We start from the raw sequence: 20,046 nt of genomic DNA, 5'->3' as shown, positions 1-20,046 counted from the left end.
TACTTCAGGGATGCCTACAGAGGAAATCGCGCCGAAGTAGAAATAGAGGTAGATCTCCCCAAGGGAGCCATCCCAGCCAAGCAGTGACATGCCACTCCTTTCCCTGATCTCACATCATCTGTCGGGATACAGCTAGAGATGTTCTTTCTAACTCGGCAACACGTCATCTAAGAACAGTACACAGTGGCTTTTAGACATCACTCAACATGCTTACTGCATAGAGCTCACCTCCACTCTGCTCAACATACCACCCTGCAGACATGTCCACTCCCCAGACCACTAACCTCTGCTTCAAGAAGAGGTCCAAGAACTCCTCCTCAAGGGGGCCATAGAGCTACTCCTCATTCCCAAAAAAGACAGGTCCCTCAGACCCATTATGGACCTCAGACCTCTAAACGAGTACATCATATCAGAACACTTCCACATAGTCACCCTTCAGGATGTCATACCTCTGTTACAGCAAGACAACTTCATGGTCGCTCTCGAGCTTAAAGATGCATAGGCGCTACCTCCGGTTTGTGATAATTGATCAGCATTACTAGCTCAAAGTGCTGCCTTTGGGGTTACCACTCCACCTTGAGTTTTTACGAAATGTTTTGCAGTAGTAGAAGCGCAAGTGTGAAGAGAGGGCATCCTCTTATTCCTCTATCTGGACAATTGGCTGATAAAGAGTGCAATGCAACAGCATTGCTGTGCACACACTCTAGCCACAATTGATTTACTGCACCAACTGGGCTTTACCATCAATGCTGTAAAGTTCAATCTCCAGCCGCTTCAAATTCAATCCTCCTTTGAGAGTCCTCCTCAATGCAGTGGTCTGAAAAGCATATCCCAGTCCAGCAAGACTCTAGTCTTTCCAAGCATTGCTGCTTCTTTTTCTGCCATATCACAGAAAGGCATGATGGCCTCCTGTATCTCCATGGTACCCCACGTAAGATTGCACATGCATTTGGTGCAGGAATGCATAACATGTCATTGGTCTCAAAAGGCGAGTCACTGAGAAGATCTAATGTTAATCAGCCCCCACAGTCATATTCTCTGCAATGGTGGATTACCAACAATTTGTTGCGGGGGGCCTTTTCTCAACCTGGTTCCATGGATCGATTTCATGATGGACACTTTCTTCGGTGGGTGGGTGGGGGTGCATTTGCAAGATATGATTGTCCAGGATCAGTGGGGTTCCACTCACTTGAATCTCCACATGAACTATCTGGAGCTGCTAGCTGTCCATCTAGCCCTCAAGGCCTTCCTTACCCATATAGTGGGTAAAATAGTCCTTGTATGGACCGACTACATGACAGCAATGTATTACATTCAGAAGCACGGGCGCACCCTCTCCCCTCCACTTTCTCTGTTAGCTCAGTCCATCTGATGCTGGGCTCTCCACCACAGAATCCACCTGTTGGTGGAATACCTCCTGGAAGTGGACAACGACTTCACCAACCTTCTCAGCAGGATGTGGCAACAAGTCCACAAGTACATTGCTCGGCAGACCTCCTTCGCTATTTATGGCGATGAGGTTTTCTGGAAATGGACCTCTTTGCCACAGCAGAAAACGCAATATGCCAAACCTTCGCCTCCAGATTCCCACAGCCCATGGGCAGTACACTGTGGAGGAACTGGTCAGGGATATTTGCCTATGTTTTTCCACCTTTCAACCTCATTCCATTTGTGGTTGGAAGCTATGGCAGACTCCCCCCCCCACCCTCGTCCTAGTGGCTCCCACGTGGGCCAAACAGCCCTGTTTCACCACTGTTTGCACTTTTGGTGGATCCGCACAAGAGGCTCCTCAACAGGCCAGACCTTCTCACGCAGAACCATGAAGAAATCGGACACCCCGTCCCAAGAAGTCTCAACCTTGCGATTTGCCTTTTGAGGTCTTATAATTTGGTTTCCTAAATTTACCTCCAGGGTACATGAATATTCTTAAGGAAGCACGCAGGCTAACTACTGATGTTGGCTAGATTGCCAAATGGAAAAGATTTGTCTACTACTGTCTCTCAAACTACATTGACCCGTTGTCAGCCACAGTTCAGAACATAGTTTGTTGCCTCCAAGGCATACAAACGTGTGGCCGTACCGTCAAATCCAGTCGGCTACACCTGGCAGCTGTGGCTGCATATCTCCAGAATAGGCTACATGTATCGCTCTTCAGAATCCCAGTCATAAAAGCGTTTATGAGGGACTCAAGTTGTTCCTCCCAGGGTGCCTCCAGCCCTGGTGTGAAATCTTAATATTGTCCTTACAAGACTTATGGGTCTCCCGTTCAAGCCCTTCTAGTCATGTCCTTTACAGTTTCTTTCTTAAAAAAATATCTTTTCCGTTATCTATCAGTTCACTAAAGCTTGTTAGTGAGCTCCAGGCTTTAACCTTGGAAGAACCTCGCTTTTAGGTTCATTGAGATAGGGTCGTCCTTCATACCACCCCTAAATTAATTACAAAGGTGGTCTTCTCTTTCCACCTTAACCAGTCTATAGAAATTTCAGTCGCCTTTCCGAAACCCGATTTGAATGCAGAAAGGGTCCTTCATTCCTTTTCAAGCCCTAATGCACAATATAGATAGGACAAAGACACTTTGAAAGACCCAGCAACTGTTTGTTTCTTTTTCTCAACAACGTACAGGAAAGGCATTATCAAAATCAGGCATAGCCAAATAGCATCCAAACCTGTAAAAAAGCTAAAGGAGTTTTACCTGTTCCCTCAGGGCCTATTTCAACAGAAGGAAAGGTGCTTTGATGGCCATTCTTGGGAACATTCCAGTAGCTGACATTTGTAACACAGCTACACCCCACGCTTTCACAAAGAACTACTGTGTAGACGTATTAGCGTAATGTTGGCCAGGCTGTACAACGTACGCTTTTTCAGTCTTATGCACCATCCACAGGCTAGCCACTGCGTAGGGGAGGACTGCTCTACAGCCTATGCACAGCAAGTTTATCTATAGCCACACATGCTCAAATGGAAAATTATACTTACCCTATAAGCATCTGTTTGTGGCGTGTAGTGCTGTAGATTCACTTGCGCCCACCCTCCTCTCGGGATGCCTCTGGCTGTTGCAGTTACCATTCTTTCCTGCTCCCCTTACATGGTCATCTCTTTCCTGTGTCGCGCTGCTACGGTGATTCTCATCCGTTGTGTGGAAAACTATCAAATAGTGGAGCCGATGACCATGTGAATTGCAAGCAAGAGGCAGAGTCACACTACCTAGTGACTCAAAAAGAATTCTTCGAAGAAAAACAACTTGCAAACATCCGAGCCCAACACTAGATGATAGGAAAATGCACAGCATGTGAATCCACAACACTCTGTCATTAACAGGTGCTTACAGGGTAAGTAACATTTTCCTTTTTTAATAAGTCTTTTGAAAATTAGTGTTCCTCTTCCATTGCTCACAGAGCTACACTCTAGAATTCCTCAAATATATGAGGGTCCTGACTAATAAAGTTATGTAAGATTTGATTTTTGCCCACAAGTTTAAATTGGAAGTCTGCTGCTGGTCTTTTACTGTAATATTTTATATTGCTTTACAAAGCGAAAAAAGCTAAAGTACATTAGTTTGCTCCATTGCAGTGCATGAACTGATTTAGTAAAAGACAGTACACTTCATCTGAAATACAAAGTGGCTGTCATGTCTGTTCTGGAGTGCCATGTTTATTGCTGGTCCTTTGGTGAAGGTGTTTAAATATATTGTTTTTACCCCCTCCCTAGGAGAGCAGTGATGACACGGAAGATGTGTCGTTGTTTGATGCAGATGAGGGAAGTTCTAGGAAACCGAAAAAATCAAAGATAAGGTAATTGGCCACTGCAAAAATATAAATAAAATGAAGCAAGTGCGATCTAATTGTGTCATTTAAGTAGTGGTGCCCTTCAAGTTGATGATCAGACATGCATTTACAGTCTTAAGGAGTAGGCTATTTTGACCAATGGGAACGCAGCAATTTGCAGTTCTATTAAAAACCAAAGTAAAGTATCGTAAGATTCTTTGGTTTTACATTTGTGAATATACATGACCTTTATCTAATCCTCACCAAATTGTAACAGTGGATAAATGTACCCTTGTGTGTCAACTTTGCCATTATTTATTAAACAAAGAAAACACAGCCAGAGTTCGGTAGTCTTCTGTGGAAAAGTGCAGCCTATGATTTAAGTAATATATGGAAACAACTTTAAACATCAATGGCTTGAAGTAAATGCTCTCTGTAAGAGTTTCAGTGGACCTGACCTTAAAGTTCAGACTGGATTGTTCCTGTTAGAGCAGGACCAAGGCTGATTTGCATATAGCTGATTCTTGGCTGAGGTGGAATGGTTGGGGCTAAAAAAGATGGACTGGAATGCGGCGCGAGTAATTACCAGTGGCTGCGATTATTTCAGGTATTTCACTTATCACGGATTATTTTTTGTTTTGATTTCAAAGTAATTTTATTATAGACTATAGGTGTATTTTGCATCATTGTTCTTTTGCATGGTCCACTTTATCTGTTAGATGTAGGGTCTTCTGTTTGGTTCTGGTATAGAGAGGAACTCACCGTGGATTCAATGCATGTGGGGTGTCAAGATCCTGCAGCTTCAAAGTGGGCTCAAATTCTCACCCTTCCACGACTGTATTTGATAGATTCTATGAGTTTTTTTGTGGTGATATGTGATGCGTTTACGTAACATGTTGTTGTGCATAACAGTCAAACACCGCCGCTTTTGTCTCATCTCTCCCTTGAACTTTTCTCTAGACGTTTTGTGATTCATTCAGATGCTGTTTTCGAAACAAAAGCCAAGCCGTGCCTCATTTTGAGAGAATATGTTTTATCCTGGCTGCTTTTCCACCAAAATCGTGCTTGTTCAGTCTTTTCATAGTGGTAAAATAATTCAATGTGATATTTACCTTATTGATAGATTTGTTGGTCCCTGGATGTTGCTTTGGGGTTCTTTGGGATCTCAAGGAGCCTTTGGAGTGAATTTCAAAGGACACCCTCTCTTGTGGAGATAGGTCGCTGTCATAAACTTTATCTGTTTGAAAATTACTCTTCTTACTGTGGAATGTTAGATTTTATATTGTTTGGGAATTGTGTTAGTCTTTCTCAGACTTGTAAGCAGCAGCAATTGTTTCTCTGAGACCCTCATCTATATCTTTTGACCTAGAAATGATGTTGCCTCAGATCTGAGTGCTACAGCCCAATTGTTCTGATTTTGTTATATAAAACGAAGAGTAAACAAGCACTAACCGGATTTTTTCTATAATGAAGATGTTACCATTTCCCCTCCTGCCCATGGACAAGACTATTGGGCGGCATTACATATCCTTTGTAACTTTCTTCGATGACACTAAATATTTTACAATGACCATTCAGAATCAAGACTCTACGTACGTGAACCTACGTCCGTACTTGTACTCCCTTTTGCTCTTCTCCCGCAAATGTATATTCCTATGTGTTTAGTTTTCCTAATGTATAACGCTTTGGGTCCCGAAAGAGTCACTTGTATATGCTTATCTGTTTGCCTCTATGTTGTACAGCACTCTAATACCCGAAAGGGTCATGTTCGCTCTATATAAAACTCAATAAATAAATACAATAAAAGTGGAAACACTTCCTGGTGATGAGGTAACCATTTGCACGTGTTTAGCAGCAGCTAATTCGAATTTCAGTGAAAGGAAACCGTAAGGCTCCACTTTTCTCACAAGGCTTCGGAGTATTGCATAATTAGTTTGTTTAATGAATGATGACAAAAGTGAAATTTTTGGGTCACATTTGTCATGTGAGGGTAGATGTATTTACTGTAATGATTTACTGAGGGCCAAATATCCAGTGTATAGTAATATGTAAAATCATTAAAGGCAGAACTTTCTCTTTTACATCACTGTATAGTGTATATTTTTTATTTTTGCCACAACTATTTCACCAGATTTCACAACACTTAATGTGAGCGGACTAAAAAGAAAATCGTAGCAGCTAACCCCACACCAATTCATGTTACGTACTTTTAATTAATGCTTGAACAGCCTCTCCTCAATACCCCATGGAAGGTAGGCACGTCTGTTTCCTAGGGGTGGTGGGAATAGAGCTCCATATTGTAGAATATTAAACAGCAATAGCACAGCCTCCTGTGAAGACCGTGAGGAATTTCTGAGCATGCAGAGCTACTCATTTGAGGACTGTAGTTTTGAGTCATGAGGCTTCAATTTGAACTGTGGAGCTGGTAAAAAAAAAAAACTTCATAAAGTGATTGGACTTGCTTCTTTTGCAGACTATGACAATACCACAAATTTGTTGTTCATTGTATGATCCTCTTTGACCACAGGCCAATTGTACGTGTTGGTTAAGCAGCGTCATTTTTTGGACTAGAGGACATTACTGTTGGATCAACAAGCAGGGTTGCTACGAGAGAGGCACGGAGGTGGCAGTGAACTTCATCTGAGATGATTTGATCTCATCAGCTGATGGAATCTGTAGTAGCACTACTATTCCTCTGCTGCATTTTACACTGTCCACCATGGAAAACTCTTCTGCAGGCAAAATAACATAATCATAAAATACTTGACTGGGCTCCCCCATAGTTCACAGACAAAGTGAGCTTTATCTTAATACATGCATACAGATCCACATCACACAGCAACAAGGCAGGATTTTGCTAAATCGCCAGAAGATCCCCTTTTAAAATTCAGTTTCCTCAAAACTAACACTAAATTAACTTTAAGCACATGGAATCTGCTAAACTGTATAAATCTGCATGTGAAAATATATAAATTGTATGGCACTAAATCTAAGCATATCTATACATATCTCCATACACTTGACTGCACCACTAATGCTTGGTCTCCATGCAGTAGCTTGCTACCCTTCCACCAAGCGCTTCAGCGCCTCTTTAGGCACTTTAGTGTCCACTGCCTTACTTGGCTGCAGCACGGCCTGGTCATTGTGGCTCACAGTAGTCTGTAGGTTAAACTTTCAAAGAGCGGGACCTACTGATTGTGGATTTGAGTAATCGGACAACACAGAAGTATGAGCTCTTCGTGTCTGGCAGCTACTGTTTAATTTGTGTAATGTGCTGATCTGTTATCTGTTTTGCTTTATATTTTAGACACCCTGTGGCCTCGTTTTTCCATTTGTTCTTCCGCGTCAGTGCAATAATCGTGTATCTCCTCTGTGATCTGATAAGCGGCAGCTTCATCGCCTGCATGGTGACAATAATTTTGTTGCTGTCCTGTGACTTCTGGGCAGTGAAGGTGAGTTTGTCTGCTTTCATTACAGTAAAGAACCATTAATATTTAAAAGATGAAGATATCCAACACTTAGGAACTTTTGTCTGTGACATATACTGACAATTGGAAAATGCCAAAATATGCTGCAGATTCAATTGATTTGGTTGTTTACACACTATTCTTTAATACTACTCAGTGTTGTCTTAGTTATTGCAAGTGAAGAAGTATTTCTCTGCAATTTGTGAGATTATCAATAAGGCCTACAACTGCAAAATCCGTGATGTTCCTTTTGGGCTGGTATAATGAGAAAACTCTTTTTACATTTGCTGCATGTGCATGGCTGAAGCTGGATGTATAATAGGGTCTGCAGCTAAAGTGGTAAACCTAGATACCTTTCTCTGCCATTAACCTTTCTGCTCATAATTGTGATGCTGCTCTGTTGATAGTGACATCTGTTCAGTGACGCTTACAGTGGTTTTGATTTAATTTTTTTCTTTTAGTTGACTTGGGCTCTCATTTAGAGATTGGCAGGCTGTAGTTTGTTCCTTTGCCATGGTGGACTACAGCCCACCTTATTTAGATAGCTTTGCCAGGTATGGAGAGTCCAGTGCCTCTGAGGAGCCACCCCCATGCAAGCTCCCCTGAAGGAAGTGAAGCTTGCTTTGGTGGGGCACCATGTTCAGATTGCCTACACAGAAAAGATTTTAGTTATTCAAAATTTAAAAGCAGTAGTTTTTTTTTTGACAAACTAGAAAGAAATATCCCTGGCATGCAAGGATATTTTCATCAATGTGTAGGGTTCATTAATCTTGTATACTGTTGCACCTTCCAGGCTTACTCCAGCGGTCATGGAGAGGAAATAGTGACTTCAGTATATCTGCCTTCAATAGGGCAGACAGTCCCACATCCTTTGACTGGCCCTGTTGTGGTCTGCATGCTTAGTAAGGTGTTTAGTAAGATGGATAGAATGTAAAGTTTTGTAAAGTGGGTTAGGTTTAGATTCTGGAATGTGAGGCAGGTTGAGGAGAGATTGAATTGCGACAGTTGCTTTCTGCTGGGTGATTGCTCTGCATAGAGCTGCTCTCTGCTTCTGGGTGCCACTCTTTTACTAAATAAAAAACTTATCAAAACTCTGGCTGCAGTATCTCCATTGGAATCAGTCTTTACACCAATGTCAGTTGGGCCATTGGTTAGAGGTTTCCGTCGGCCTAAATATGGCAGTTCTCCGACTCTAAATATAATGGAGAATCATGCATTTGGTGGACTGGTCACTCCACCACAATTCTGTGGAGTACCCCATCCGTCAACCTCTAAATATGCCCCTTGAACTTTACCAGTGCACACATTTATTGAGTGTGTTTATCTGTTAAGGAGTGGTTTGGGGAAAAATATGGTGTTTTACTTGAATCTTTACTGAATTTGGAGGTGTATAGATGAATTGCTTTAACTGCATCTACTGTTTCTGCCCAGCACAAGTGGATCTGTTTCTAGTTTGTTCAATGTAGCATATTTTGTGAGTCACCCTTAAATAAACAGAGTTCTTGAGCCTTGCTTGGGGAAGCAAAGTATTCACATCGGGTATAAAGATGGGTAACATCGACTAATCGGTATGTTTTTCGACAAAGGGTTTTAAGTGACATCATATACCCTACAGAATTGCTGCAGAAAGCTTAACATTTTAATGTTCAAAAGTAGAAATGTACACTCTACAATAAAATGGCAAAGCCTTGAATACAATCTCTAATGTAGAGCAATACAAGTTGCTTATTGTCCTAGTCTACAATTATTTTGACTGGCAAAAGGGCATAAAGTAACTTTTGTAGGTGTTATACAATTTCTCGATCTCATTGACTTCAATAGAAAAACATGTTGTACCATGTATATGTACTGCTGCTGTGCAAAAATAAATACAGTTGCAGCATCTGAATGGGTATAAAGTACTACACAGTGCGGTATTTTCATTCTTATTCAAATTGTGTATCTGCACCCTTGCGAAGTACAACTCGGTGCTGACAAGCTGTAACCTCGTACCCAGGATTTTGACACTACTTAACCAGTTTTATCTTGTATGCAGTTTGTTTCATTCAGTACCACAGATTTGGAGTGGACAGAGTTAAAGTAATTGCCAACTCCACACACTATGAATGGAGAGAGTTAATGTTCACTTTTTGAACTCCCAATTTACTCTTCTTCAATGAGAACCCATTACAGACTCCATGCTAAGTAAGATTCAGTTTAATATGTGAAAATATAGAAATTTCCACACCAAAAGATTACGCTACTAATGTTAAAGCCCCGAGGAAGTTGTGGAGCAGATTGCCCAGTAGACAAAACATGTCGCCTGAAGGATAAGCACTTAAGTCAAATGAATGTTCTGTACTTTATATCGGAAGAAGCTTTTAATTATGAATGCTTTTTTACTACTACTTCAAATAATGGAGAGTCTGCTTATGGTGAACAAAACTGTATGTATTATTTTCTGAGTGTTTTCTACATAAGCACAGTGGATGACATTATATTGTCTCTGATGTTTTACCATCAAATAACATTTTATGATAAAGCTTTATTGTCCATGTTACAGTTGTTGGGGTGTTAGTGAAGAAGTTAGGGTTGGTTAAAATGATGGTGTTCTAGATGTGTGAAGATTGTGTGGCTTTGATTAGGATGACGTGGCCTCGATATCACTCTGTTGTGCAGCCAGTGGTGTGACACCTGAGCTCAGAGCCAACTGGGGCAGAGTTGCACTGGCTGCTTCTATGGAGCAGTTCATGCTAGTTATCGGATTTCTTTGCTCTCATTTCTGTTAGGAAAAGATGGGGATAAGTTGAATGCCGTCCTCCTCCTCTGCTGTCATGTAGCAAGTTTACATACGCTATTAATAAACATTGGCAATGCAAATAGGTCTTGCTTATGAATTAAACCTGTCTTCTGTGTCATGATGGGTTTAGGCACTCAAGAAGTAATCAAACATGCACATTGCCACTCATCTTTGCACTTATCTATTTATTCGTCCCTTGCCTCATTCTAGCAGTCACCCTCTGACTAAACCACAAAAAACACACACAAGCTCAACAACATATACAAAATAAATTAAAAGTGTGCAAGTAGAAAGAAAAAACATGCTGCCATCTAAACACAGTAGACCTTTGCTTACAATAATGAAACTACAGATAGCAGCGGTTGTCTGTCTTGCTGTATTGTACATAGTCTATTGTTTTAAAGTTCCAGTATGGCTGCCACGTTTAGAACCAACATGTTGGCCATCTTGGAACTGTACAAGTCTACATTATAAGCACTAGCATTTCATAATGGTCGCCTGAATTGGAGGAAGTGGCCATGTGGGATGTGCCACTCTGTCAGTAGAAGGAGTGGAAAGCAAGCAGCACATTAGTACTGCCTGGTGATCTGTAGTATCCTCTTAAGAAAAATAAAAAGAGAAGTAAAGAATTGAAAGGGGAACTATAAAAGGAGGCAAATGAAAACTAAAGTACTGGGCAAGCATCCCTAACACTGAAGCACACTCCCTTTCAGGTGGCTTTGCACATGTGATCAGAAAATGCTGTCATTAACATGGCAAGTAAGTCGGGGACTGATCTGCACTTATCTATATTTCCATTTCCGAATGCAGTGCACTGTCATTGATAGAAGTAGAGTGTAAAAAGACAATCCACCCTTTAAAGGCCTATTAGCTTTAACATGTGTATTTAACACTGGAAAGGAAGAGCAGGAACTTGACTATGCGCCCCCTCCCCTGTCAACCACATGATACAAGGGTTGTAGCTCCCATTGGTAGATTCTGTGTCCCAGTGTGAGGAGGGGCCATATGATGAAGCATGCCTCCTATGGGTGGGTAAGGGCTTTCGTATTTTAAAAAGAAATATGTTCACTCCATTGAGAGTCCTTCTGTATTTCCTTTTAGGACTTTCCCATAGGCACCGGTGTGTTATTTATCATATGTGTTACTTAGTTAATAAATCAGGCTTATTGCCTTTGTTGTAACCATTCATAATAAACCGGTCAGACCTGTGGCATCTGGCACAACGTTTCCCAGCTCATCAATCAGACCTGTCTGTAGCTGTCATTGTTGGCTTGTCACCAACTGAGGCCTACTTTTTTTGAGCATATGCTTTCCCACAAGGCAACCTTCAGGCAGACGATCCTAAAATTACAAATGTATACAAAATTACAGTTGGCAAAGCAAAATAGTGTCTCTCCTAGGAGGGCTTGACAAGGATTCTCATGGTGCAAATCTTCTATACCCACGGGGGGGGGAGGGGGTTAACCAACACCAAAACCCTTCCTTACTATGGTAATCTGTGAGATTCCACGTAACAAAACCCCTATCAGTAGGCTTTAATACAAAGTAATACCAATCCACCATTTAATGCTTGATGACTTTAACATATGCTTTTCACAATCCAATGTCAGCTCTTCTGCTTTTATGATATCTTTTAATACTAAACAATCAGGCCTATAAACGTTATCATTGTGTTGTCACCATAAGCAACTCAAATCTCCTGTGTTGAGTATATGCTTTCCCACAAGGCAAACATCAGGTATACCATAATAAAATTGCAAATATGTATAGAATTACAGTTCTCAAAACAATATAAAATTCCACCTAATAGACCCTAATAAGGATTACCATAGTACAAAGTTGGGATCCCATGGTTTTTTCGAACTAGTCACCAACACCAAAACCCTTGCTACTACAATAATAGGCCAGGGTCTGTGTAACAAAGTTCTTACCTATAGGCTGCAGCACCGTAATAACAATTTACCCTTAAAAGCCTATTAAATTTAATACATGTTTTTTGCAATAAGTAAGTCAGGCCTACTTGCTTTTTTATTAAAAAACAAATGTATAACCTTTATTTAGGAAAGTTTTTCCAGTTTGACTGTGAACAACAATAACCTTAAGACATCCATGTTTAACAGTTGTTGACCGTGTTTATTCATAAACAGCAAAGACGATATAGCTAGTCCAGTACTGCATGATAGAACCATCTTAAGATGCTAGGATCTTCCTCCAAGCGTACCCATTTTAAGTTCTCATACATATCTGTTTCCCAAATATATTCTATTTTTTCCTTCCTCTTTAGGGGCTCATGTCCAGTTTCGCATTTATGCTTCCCCTCTCTATAAATCCATCCAACAGCGCTCTCCACGTTTGGAAATCATCCTGTGCTTTTTCATCCTTCCTAGTTAATTTCATGTGATTCTGCTCCACGGAGGCGCATTCCAAAACATGTCTGCCTCCCTCTCGACAGTTGAGGTGTGTGAAGCAGTTCCTGCTGTGTTGCTGCAGGAAATCCAGCCTGAAAGTATGTCTTGTAATGCTCCTTCCAGTCAACCTTTTGGTTGCCAGTCAAAAGACAGGAGCGTTTCGTTGCCCTGTCTTTTGGATATTTAGAGGTAAAGCAGTTAGATTCCAGTGTGAGAGGCACCAGGACATGGGAGCCAAGAGTAGCGAGTAGGAGCACTGGTCTGCCACGCAGCAGGGACAGGAACTGTAGTGATCTAGGCTGGGAAAAGTAGCTTGCAGCTATTTTGTTTTGAGGTAGAAGTGGTGTATAAACTTTCTCTGCAACCCATGCGCAGTGGCATTCAGAGTCACTGAACTGTCACTAAGACTGATGAAATGCTTTATAACCTCATCCTACATAAAGAACTAGAGCCACATCAATTAGAGCAGAGACCAAATCCATTAAATTGACAGCGGCTCACCTTTCTATATGGTCCTCTTCGACAGGGCAGCTGTCGCCAGACAATTATGTGAGCATCACTGGAGACGTTCTTTGGCTCCACATACACGTTGTCTCTTCTCTGGCATGCTTCAAAAAAGATGCCAAAACTTCCCTCATGGGTAAATTCCTCGCCTAATCTCTGCCTTCAACCACCACAGAGAGTCCGATTAATTTACGACTATCGCCTTTCCCTCAGATTACCTACTCACTCCACTAAGAAACTGTGGGGCCTTGTACTGATTAACTGTAATTGTAAGCTGTACACACGTGTCCCTCTATCCCCTATGTACCCTGCACCCCTGTCCCTCTCCAATCGTTTGTATACTTCTGTATTTCTTAGCCTTTTTGTTCACTTCTGTAAACCTTGTAAAGTGCTCTGATACCCTTCCGAGTCAAGTTCGCGCTCTATAAAACACTAAAAATAAATAAATAGGAGTACATGGTTGGGTTTGGTAGCAGTTATGTGCTTCCTCAAAAAAAAAAGTGCTTCCCCTCCACACAGCTATCATCATTTTGTTTATTTATCCAGCTGCTTGAACTTTCAGGGACACACTTGACAATGTAATGCTATTGAAGTGTCTTAGATAACTAGATCATTCATGGTGTTTTTTACTAACAGCAGCACAGACTAAGAGGAGGGCAGTCATTAGCCTACATGGATCGTTAGGTCTAACTTGACAGTACGGTCTCCTGACTTTTTAACCTACACCGCTATTATTCTACAGTTCTTTGCTTTCACACAAATGCATATCCTCTCCCATGCAATTTACCTGTAATGTTTCACATTACCATACAACATTCCTTTAAAGTCAGACCTAGTGGCATTGCCAATGCTTATTTTTTAATTTCTCTCAGATGGTAAAGGCTTCCATTCGTAATTCTCATGCACACTAAAAAACTGTCTGCAAGCACGCTGATGCTCCTATTCAAGTTTGCTTTGTTTTCTGTGCTTTGGCTGGACCCAGTAATGATAGGCACACAGGGTAATGAGTAGCAGTCTGTGCATAGAAACGATAAGCATTTGCAATGCAATAGGTCTTGCATTTACCCGAGTTTGAGCTATTTGCATTTTAAATGACAATGCCTTTTATTTATGTGCTGTTTTTAAAACGGATAAAAAAAGGCATTGCCATTTACAATGCTAAGAGCTTAAACTCTCGTAAATGCGAGACCTATTGCTTTGCGTCCGGTTAGAGCATGCAAACCTATTTAAGAAAATAGTGCTCGGAGGCTGTAATTAAAGCCTACTGAGCAACAACACATGCAACAGAGGGTGTCGCCATGGGAGGTTACACAATGAGACAAGGCGGTACTAAGGAGGGACTACCACACCTATTAACCAATGAACAGCTACTGTTTACAGTATGAAATTTCTGAATTTGAGGTGATTGCATTTAAATCTGGGACCTGATAACAGATAGAGGTAAGCAATTGTTGCCAAAATATTTGGAACTCTGAGGGAATGTTTTCAGATTTCATTCGACCAAACAAGTTAAGATCTGCACACAAAAAAGAAGAAATCTGCAACTATCGTTGGCAAAGACAATAAATCTGGCGTTCGTTACAGTATATTTATTCCTTTTTGCAATGTGTGCATGTTCTACAGTGGTATTGTTGGATTTACAAAAATAAAACCCACAGAGACGAGCCCCATGCACACAGGCAAAACCCAGCGGCTTATACATGCAGGTAGACGCATGCCATCACACAACACATACGTTGGCACACGTAGACACCGGTGTACATTGGGTGGATGATGTATTGAGAGCTGTGTATGTGTACACAATGAAAAGACTGGTGGATACGGTGCTTAATATGAGCCGTGGATGCCAGTTGGGGTCACAGGTAGTCATTTTTGGAGACCAAAAGCACACAAAACAGAAAAGTGGACAAAGAGAAGACTGAGAAACCATCAGAAAGGGAGAAAGCAGAAACTTACAAGAGTGGGATAAAGAACAGGAAGTGACTGGTGGTAGATTAAAGAGGTATCGGGTGGATTTAAGACTATGCAGCTTTGGTACTCAACACACCAACATTCGGTTGCACCAGCCGCAGGCTCCTGAGCAGAACCCTGGACACTGGCACTTATTCTTTCATAAGTTAGGCATGGGTGGATACAAAAAGTAGGTGGCTACAAGGATGGGTGCCATTCCATAGCAGGATGGATGCAAGGGTTGCTGGATCAATGAATGTACCTGAATAGGGTGGATGGATGTATACGTGCGGGTACTTGTGTGTGGAGGGGTGCACGAATGTTCAGATACAAGAATAACTATGAGTGCCTCTGAGGGAAAGTGTGAGTACAAGGGTAGATGAACTGATGACTTGGTGGGTAAGTGGACGCAAAAAAGAATGCATAGGTGTTGTTAGTACAAGCTTTCCCATTACAGCAATCTGTTAATTAACAATTCGTATTTTATGAACAAGAATTCTAAATGTGATGTGACACTCTGATTGACAAACACAAGCACAGGGTCACTCCCTGAACAGTAATCCAGGCATTATAGCCTGTGGACTGATTGTTCCAACTGGAAGCGATGCACTTTACGCCTTCAGCCGGTAGTTACATATAAACAAAAGCTAAAATCAGCTGGTGAGCTAAGAGCATGCCTTCTTATAAGTTTAGAAAGCATGATTGTTGCAGAATTATTTGTTCAGCCATCTTGTGGCACATATTATTACATTCAAAGCAGCAGTTTTTTGGACATTCATAATAATTTATAAATAAATTCCCATTGTGTCTAATTAAGCAGTGTATGGTTCCATTTGATTTTTTTATTGCCGATATATATTCTCACCAAGTTACACTCTGATTAGAATTAAATGTACAGCATCGCTACCAGATATGAAGGATGAACGATAAGGATCAAATTAGTTCCTTTGGAAATTCTGTGACTTTCATACATACATCACCCAGGTTGCCTTGAGGAATATAGACTAGATATGAGTGTTATCATGCAATAAGATGAAGAAACTAATCCGCACTTTAAAGCAGGCAGAGAAGAAAGTGATAACATCGCTCCATGTAATACGGTAATGTGTGAAGCTAATTTAATAATGATAAAAAGTGACACTATAAGTCCCAACAGAAGTAATGCTGCTGAAATAAAACAAAAAAAGGGACTGAAAGAAGGTTACACGTATGACATGGATTCAAAGGACAGTGCTGGCTCCAAAGTGAAGAGAAAACAGACGGCTCTGGTAGCACTCGACTGTGAAGAGTGTCTCTGTGGTTATACATTTTAATCCGGGCCTATTTAAAGCTTGCTGCGGACGTGCTTGTGCACAATGATGCAGATGGTGTTTGTTTTAGTAATACATGGCCATTTAGTCACACTGTATGCTGGGGTCCTCCTTTCGCTACCACCGTTCTGCTGTTTAGTGAGCTTGCCAGGCTGCTGGGACATACCACCTGCGATTGCTTAACGACTGATGGTCCACATCAGGAGGCAGGTTGCAGCGACCTTGAGCCCTGAGTTCAAGAGGGCTGGAAAAGGGTGAGTTATTTATTGGGTGAAGTAAATCTCTCAAATTCAGAAATCGCCTCTTGAAAATGAGGAATTACATGCAAACTTTTATAATAACTGCGCCATATTTCGCATACATCTGAATGAATTTCACGGTTCTCCCTAGGTAAATTTCACTAAGTTTGATCTGCCAAAACTTAGCAAGAGAAAGTTGCAGGGCGAGGTGTTCGCCACGAAGCTTGACATTCTAATCACTGCACAAACAGGAATTTACCACCCACTCGGGACCAGGCCCTACGTGTTTTGCTCTCTTGTGCTCCAATTATTTCATGGTGAACTTGTACAATTAGCAAACCACACCATACCCCAGATGACCAAATCCTCCCCTTCAGTGCCCAAACTGCACACCCAATCCTCCATGCTTCCCGATGCAATTGCCTAACCCGTTCGGCCACAAACTATGCACGGGCTGGCAGTGCCCAAGAGAGGAGTAGATACCGCAATCCTAAATCATGCACACGAAATACATGAATAACAGCGAGTGGTGCCCTTTCCTTTAGCATGCCCTGTAATATTTAAAGAAACAATTTGGGGGACCCAAGATTATCTGTAAAACTACAGCAGTCTGGTAAACATACTTTTATGTTCCTGTTCAGAATTTAATTTGAACTTCAAAACCGAGGAAGGGGAAAATAAGTGTATGAGCATTTTAATTTTATATGTGAAGGAATGGGCCGTGTAACATACTTGCTTAGTGCCACCCTATATTGTACAAGATTTGTCTTAAGAGAGAAAAGGAAAGCATGTGACTGGCAAGTCAACGCTCAGTGCAGGTGAGCTCCTACTGCCTCTTCTAGTACTGCAACCACCTCATCTGCCACCGGAAGATGACTGGGGGCTCGAAAGCTGTACTCTGCCCATGCTCAACTAAGACTAACCACAAAGACTATCAGAATAGGCGATCATGTCGCGAGGCCAAAGTAAACGTGAACAGCACATCTAAAGTCCCCACCCACATGTACACAAGGGTGCCACTGAGATGACCTACGTAGAACTAGCATCACTACAAAGAGCCACATATGTGCAAGTAAACATGCCCCATTCCCCGGAAAGTAGCTTGTTGCGTGCACATGCAACACAGACCAAGTTGTAGGATCATGAGACAAAAGGATGGCTACGCCCAGTATCAAAGTTGGCAGCTGTGGCCTGTGCTGCCAAAAAACTCTTCGACGCCACGTCCGGGGTATTAAGCGCAATTTAAATGCAGTTATAATTACATCCTAACCTCCAAATTTAATCTTTTCAGCATGCCGAGGCTAAAGGATAGTTCCTGCAAAAACTTTAACTCTGCAATCGCACCATCTGTCACTGCTTTTGATGTAACTTCATGGAGACTCATTTCTCAGTTTTCTATAATGCAAACTTGGAGCGGTTAACATGAGCACCAGTTACACCACGCATTTGTTGAATCACAGGATATTAAGCAGACGTCCGGCTCGAACCTGCTTTCTCAGCTCGGAAGCGTGCAGCTCTAGCCTTGCCCCTTGCGCGTATATGGTGCAAACTCAACAAGGATGGGTTCAAACTTAACGGAGAGGGGTTGTGAAAGCACGTAATCATTTTGTTCTAAATAGGCAATGGGAGATTAAGGTTACATGATAAAGATACCACCATAGTCCCCGAACTGGAAAACATTAGACCGATAGCTCAATTACCTAATGAAACTCAAAATTGAGACTGTACTCTTTTCAATCCAATGCTACTGCATTTTGGGACACACAGTTTTACCATTCACAGTTACAACTCTACGCATGCAATGTGCCGTTAGCAAAATAACCCAAACGAATTGAATAGAAATCACTTTCACCTGGCTGCACTATGTAGCCCTCCACCTTCCCCCATCTTAAGCTACCGAGCTCACCCATGTTGAGTGAAGTCCCTTGCAGCGTGTTAAATAAGCCCCAACGCCTTTCAAAAGAGGCCTGAACTGAACTGGCGCCCATACAAAGATGTAGATAGGTTAATGAAGTTACCTTCTCACATGGAGGACAAACAAGCTACCAAAACAAAGATGGCGTGGGCCAGTCGCCATGGACCGTCCCAAAAGGCGAAAGGGCGGTAACAACAAAGCCCGATATCCAGTCACGCACCACCGTTTACCATAACGGATGAAGCAAGCCAATCGGAAAGAGGGGCGGGGATTCAAGTCCCTTTCTAAAAGTTGTTTTATTATAGCTCTCTCAGGCGAGGAGCGCATGTGCGCTCCAAGGTCAGGCGAGACCTAAAAAAGTATGGGAACTGTGATGCTGTGTATAATGGGGTGGGGTCAGACATTTCACTAAAAAGAACAAAATGTTTTGTAACCTCCTGGTAACTTTATATAAAATATAACGAGCAAGCACCTTAAATGAAAAATAAATGCAAATTAATTTCTCTTGGGGAAATGTTGTGTTCAGGTATGAAAGCATAGTATATTAATGCGATCACTTGACATGTTTGTGTGTGTGTAACCTCAGGATTTGAATCCTGGATGATGCATTGGGGAATGGTAATGTGTTTTGGGGATCCCTTGCCTGTGATAGAAAGCAGCGTAAATATGTAAATCATTAGTTTAAAAAAATGTAATAATCACAATATAATAGACTGCTACAGTTTGAAAAATCTGTAACGTACAGCATTCGATAGTCTATACACAATATAAGGTAAGCTGTATGCTTGCAAAAGTAACATTTTTACAAATACGCAATCAGACTGTGCAAAGTTTTTATAGGTTTCCATTTAAAAGACGCATCCCAGAACTGGTAACAACCTTACAGTAGTTACTCTAAGAGGAAAAAAAATTGTCACTATGATGCTCAAGATTATTTTATCAATTTAATTCTGTTCTGCTTCCCAAGCAGAATTAAAATCGCTAATTAACCAATTGCACTCATTTGCATTTCTTTCATGTAGCATCCAGCCCCCTGAAGAGAAGCATTGTTTGTTCTTTAGCTGTGTGTCCTTTATCTCACTTTACATTACAGATGAGTCCCCTGCTTCCCTTTCAGCATGTGGCAACTCACGGTCCGTATTAATCTTGGAGGAACTGTGTTTTTTTTTTTTTTTTTTTTTAGTACAGTTTGCGAACCGTTTTTTTGAAAAAGCTTGTGAACATTGTTCCCAATAGATTCTGCCCAGTTTGACATCTGTGGATATCTTTTGCAGACGCTGTCGTCTTTTAATGGGATTGCAGAGGCTGCATGGACCCAACGGTCCCTCGAGCCCATTCACTCTCCACCTGCATGTCATCTTGGTGGCGATCCGTTGAGCCCAAGGGGGTGGGAGTCTGGATAAAACAATAAATTAAACTAATACGGTAAAATAACAAAAGATGGAGAGATGCAGCTCGTCTTCCTTTGGGAAGGAAAGAGAGCAGGATTATTACCAACTGGGTCTATACAGAGCCTCTTTCCCCTTTTTTTCCTTTTTGCGTGGTAAACACAAACCCCTTTCCCTTCCTGACAAGTTGTGGATAAGGGGCCAAGACCGCGATCCAGCTCCAGTCATTGCGTTGTGGGATGCAGAAAATTGCCATTCAAAGTTATTCATGCTTGCTGTTGTGAACGAGAGGAGAATGTTAATAATAGGAACCTTTACTTCG

General features: G+C 41.6%; 1 protein-coding gene across 2 annotated transcripts in view; it reads left to right on the top strand.

The window, feature by feature from the left end:
- TVP23C (trans-golgi network vesicle protein 23 homolog C) overlaps positions 1 to 20,046 on the top strand; it is an 85,574-nt gene that overhangs the window by 9,433 nt on the left and 56,095 nt on the right. For both annotated transcript variants that reach the window (XM_085616807.1, XM_085616808.1), the window contains exons 2-3: positions 3,709 to 3,791; positions 7,072 to 7,216. In XM_085616807.1, coding sequence (XP_085472933.1) covers positions 3,709 to 3,791; positions 7,072 to 7,216 — 228 coding nt within the window. The remainder of the gene's footprint in view (positions 1 to 3,708; positions 3,792 to 7,071; positions 7,217 to 20,046) is intronic.

Source organism: Triturus cristatus, chromosome 7, assembly GCF_964204655.1.
Source record: "Triturus cristatus chromosome 7, aTriCri1.1, whole genome shotgun sequence".
NCBI lineage: Eukaryota > Metazoa > Chordata > Amphibia > Caudata > Salamandridae > Triturus > Triturus cristatus.
The sequence above is the reverse complement of the archived record's forward strand: the minus strand, read 5'-3'. Positions and strand labels throughout refer to the sequence as shown.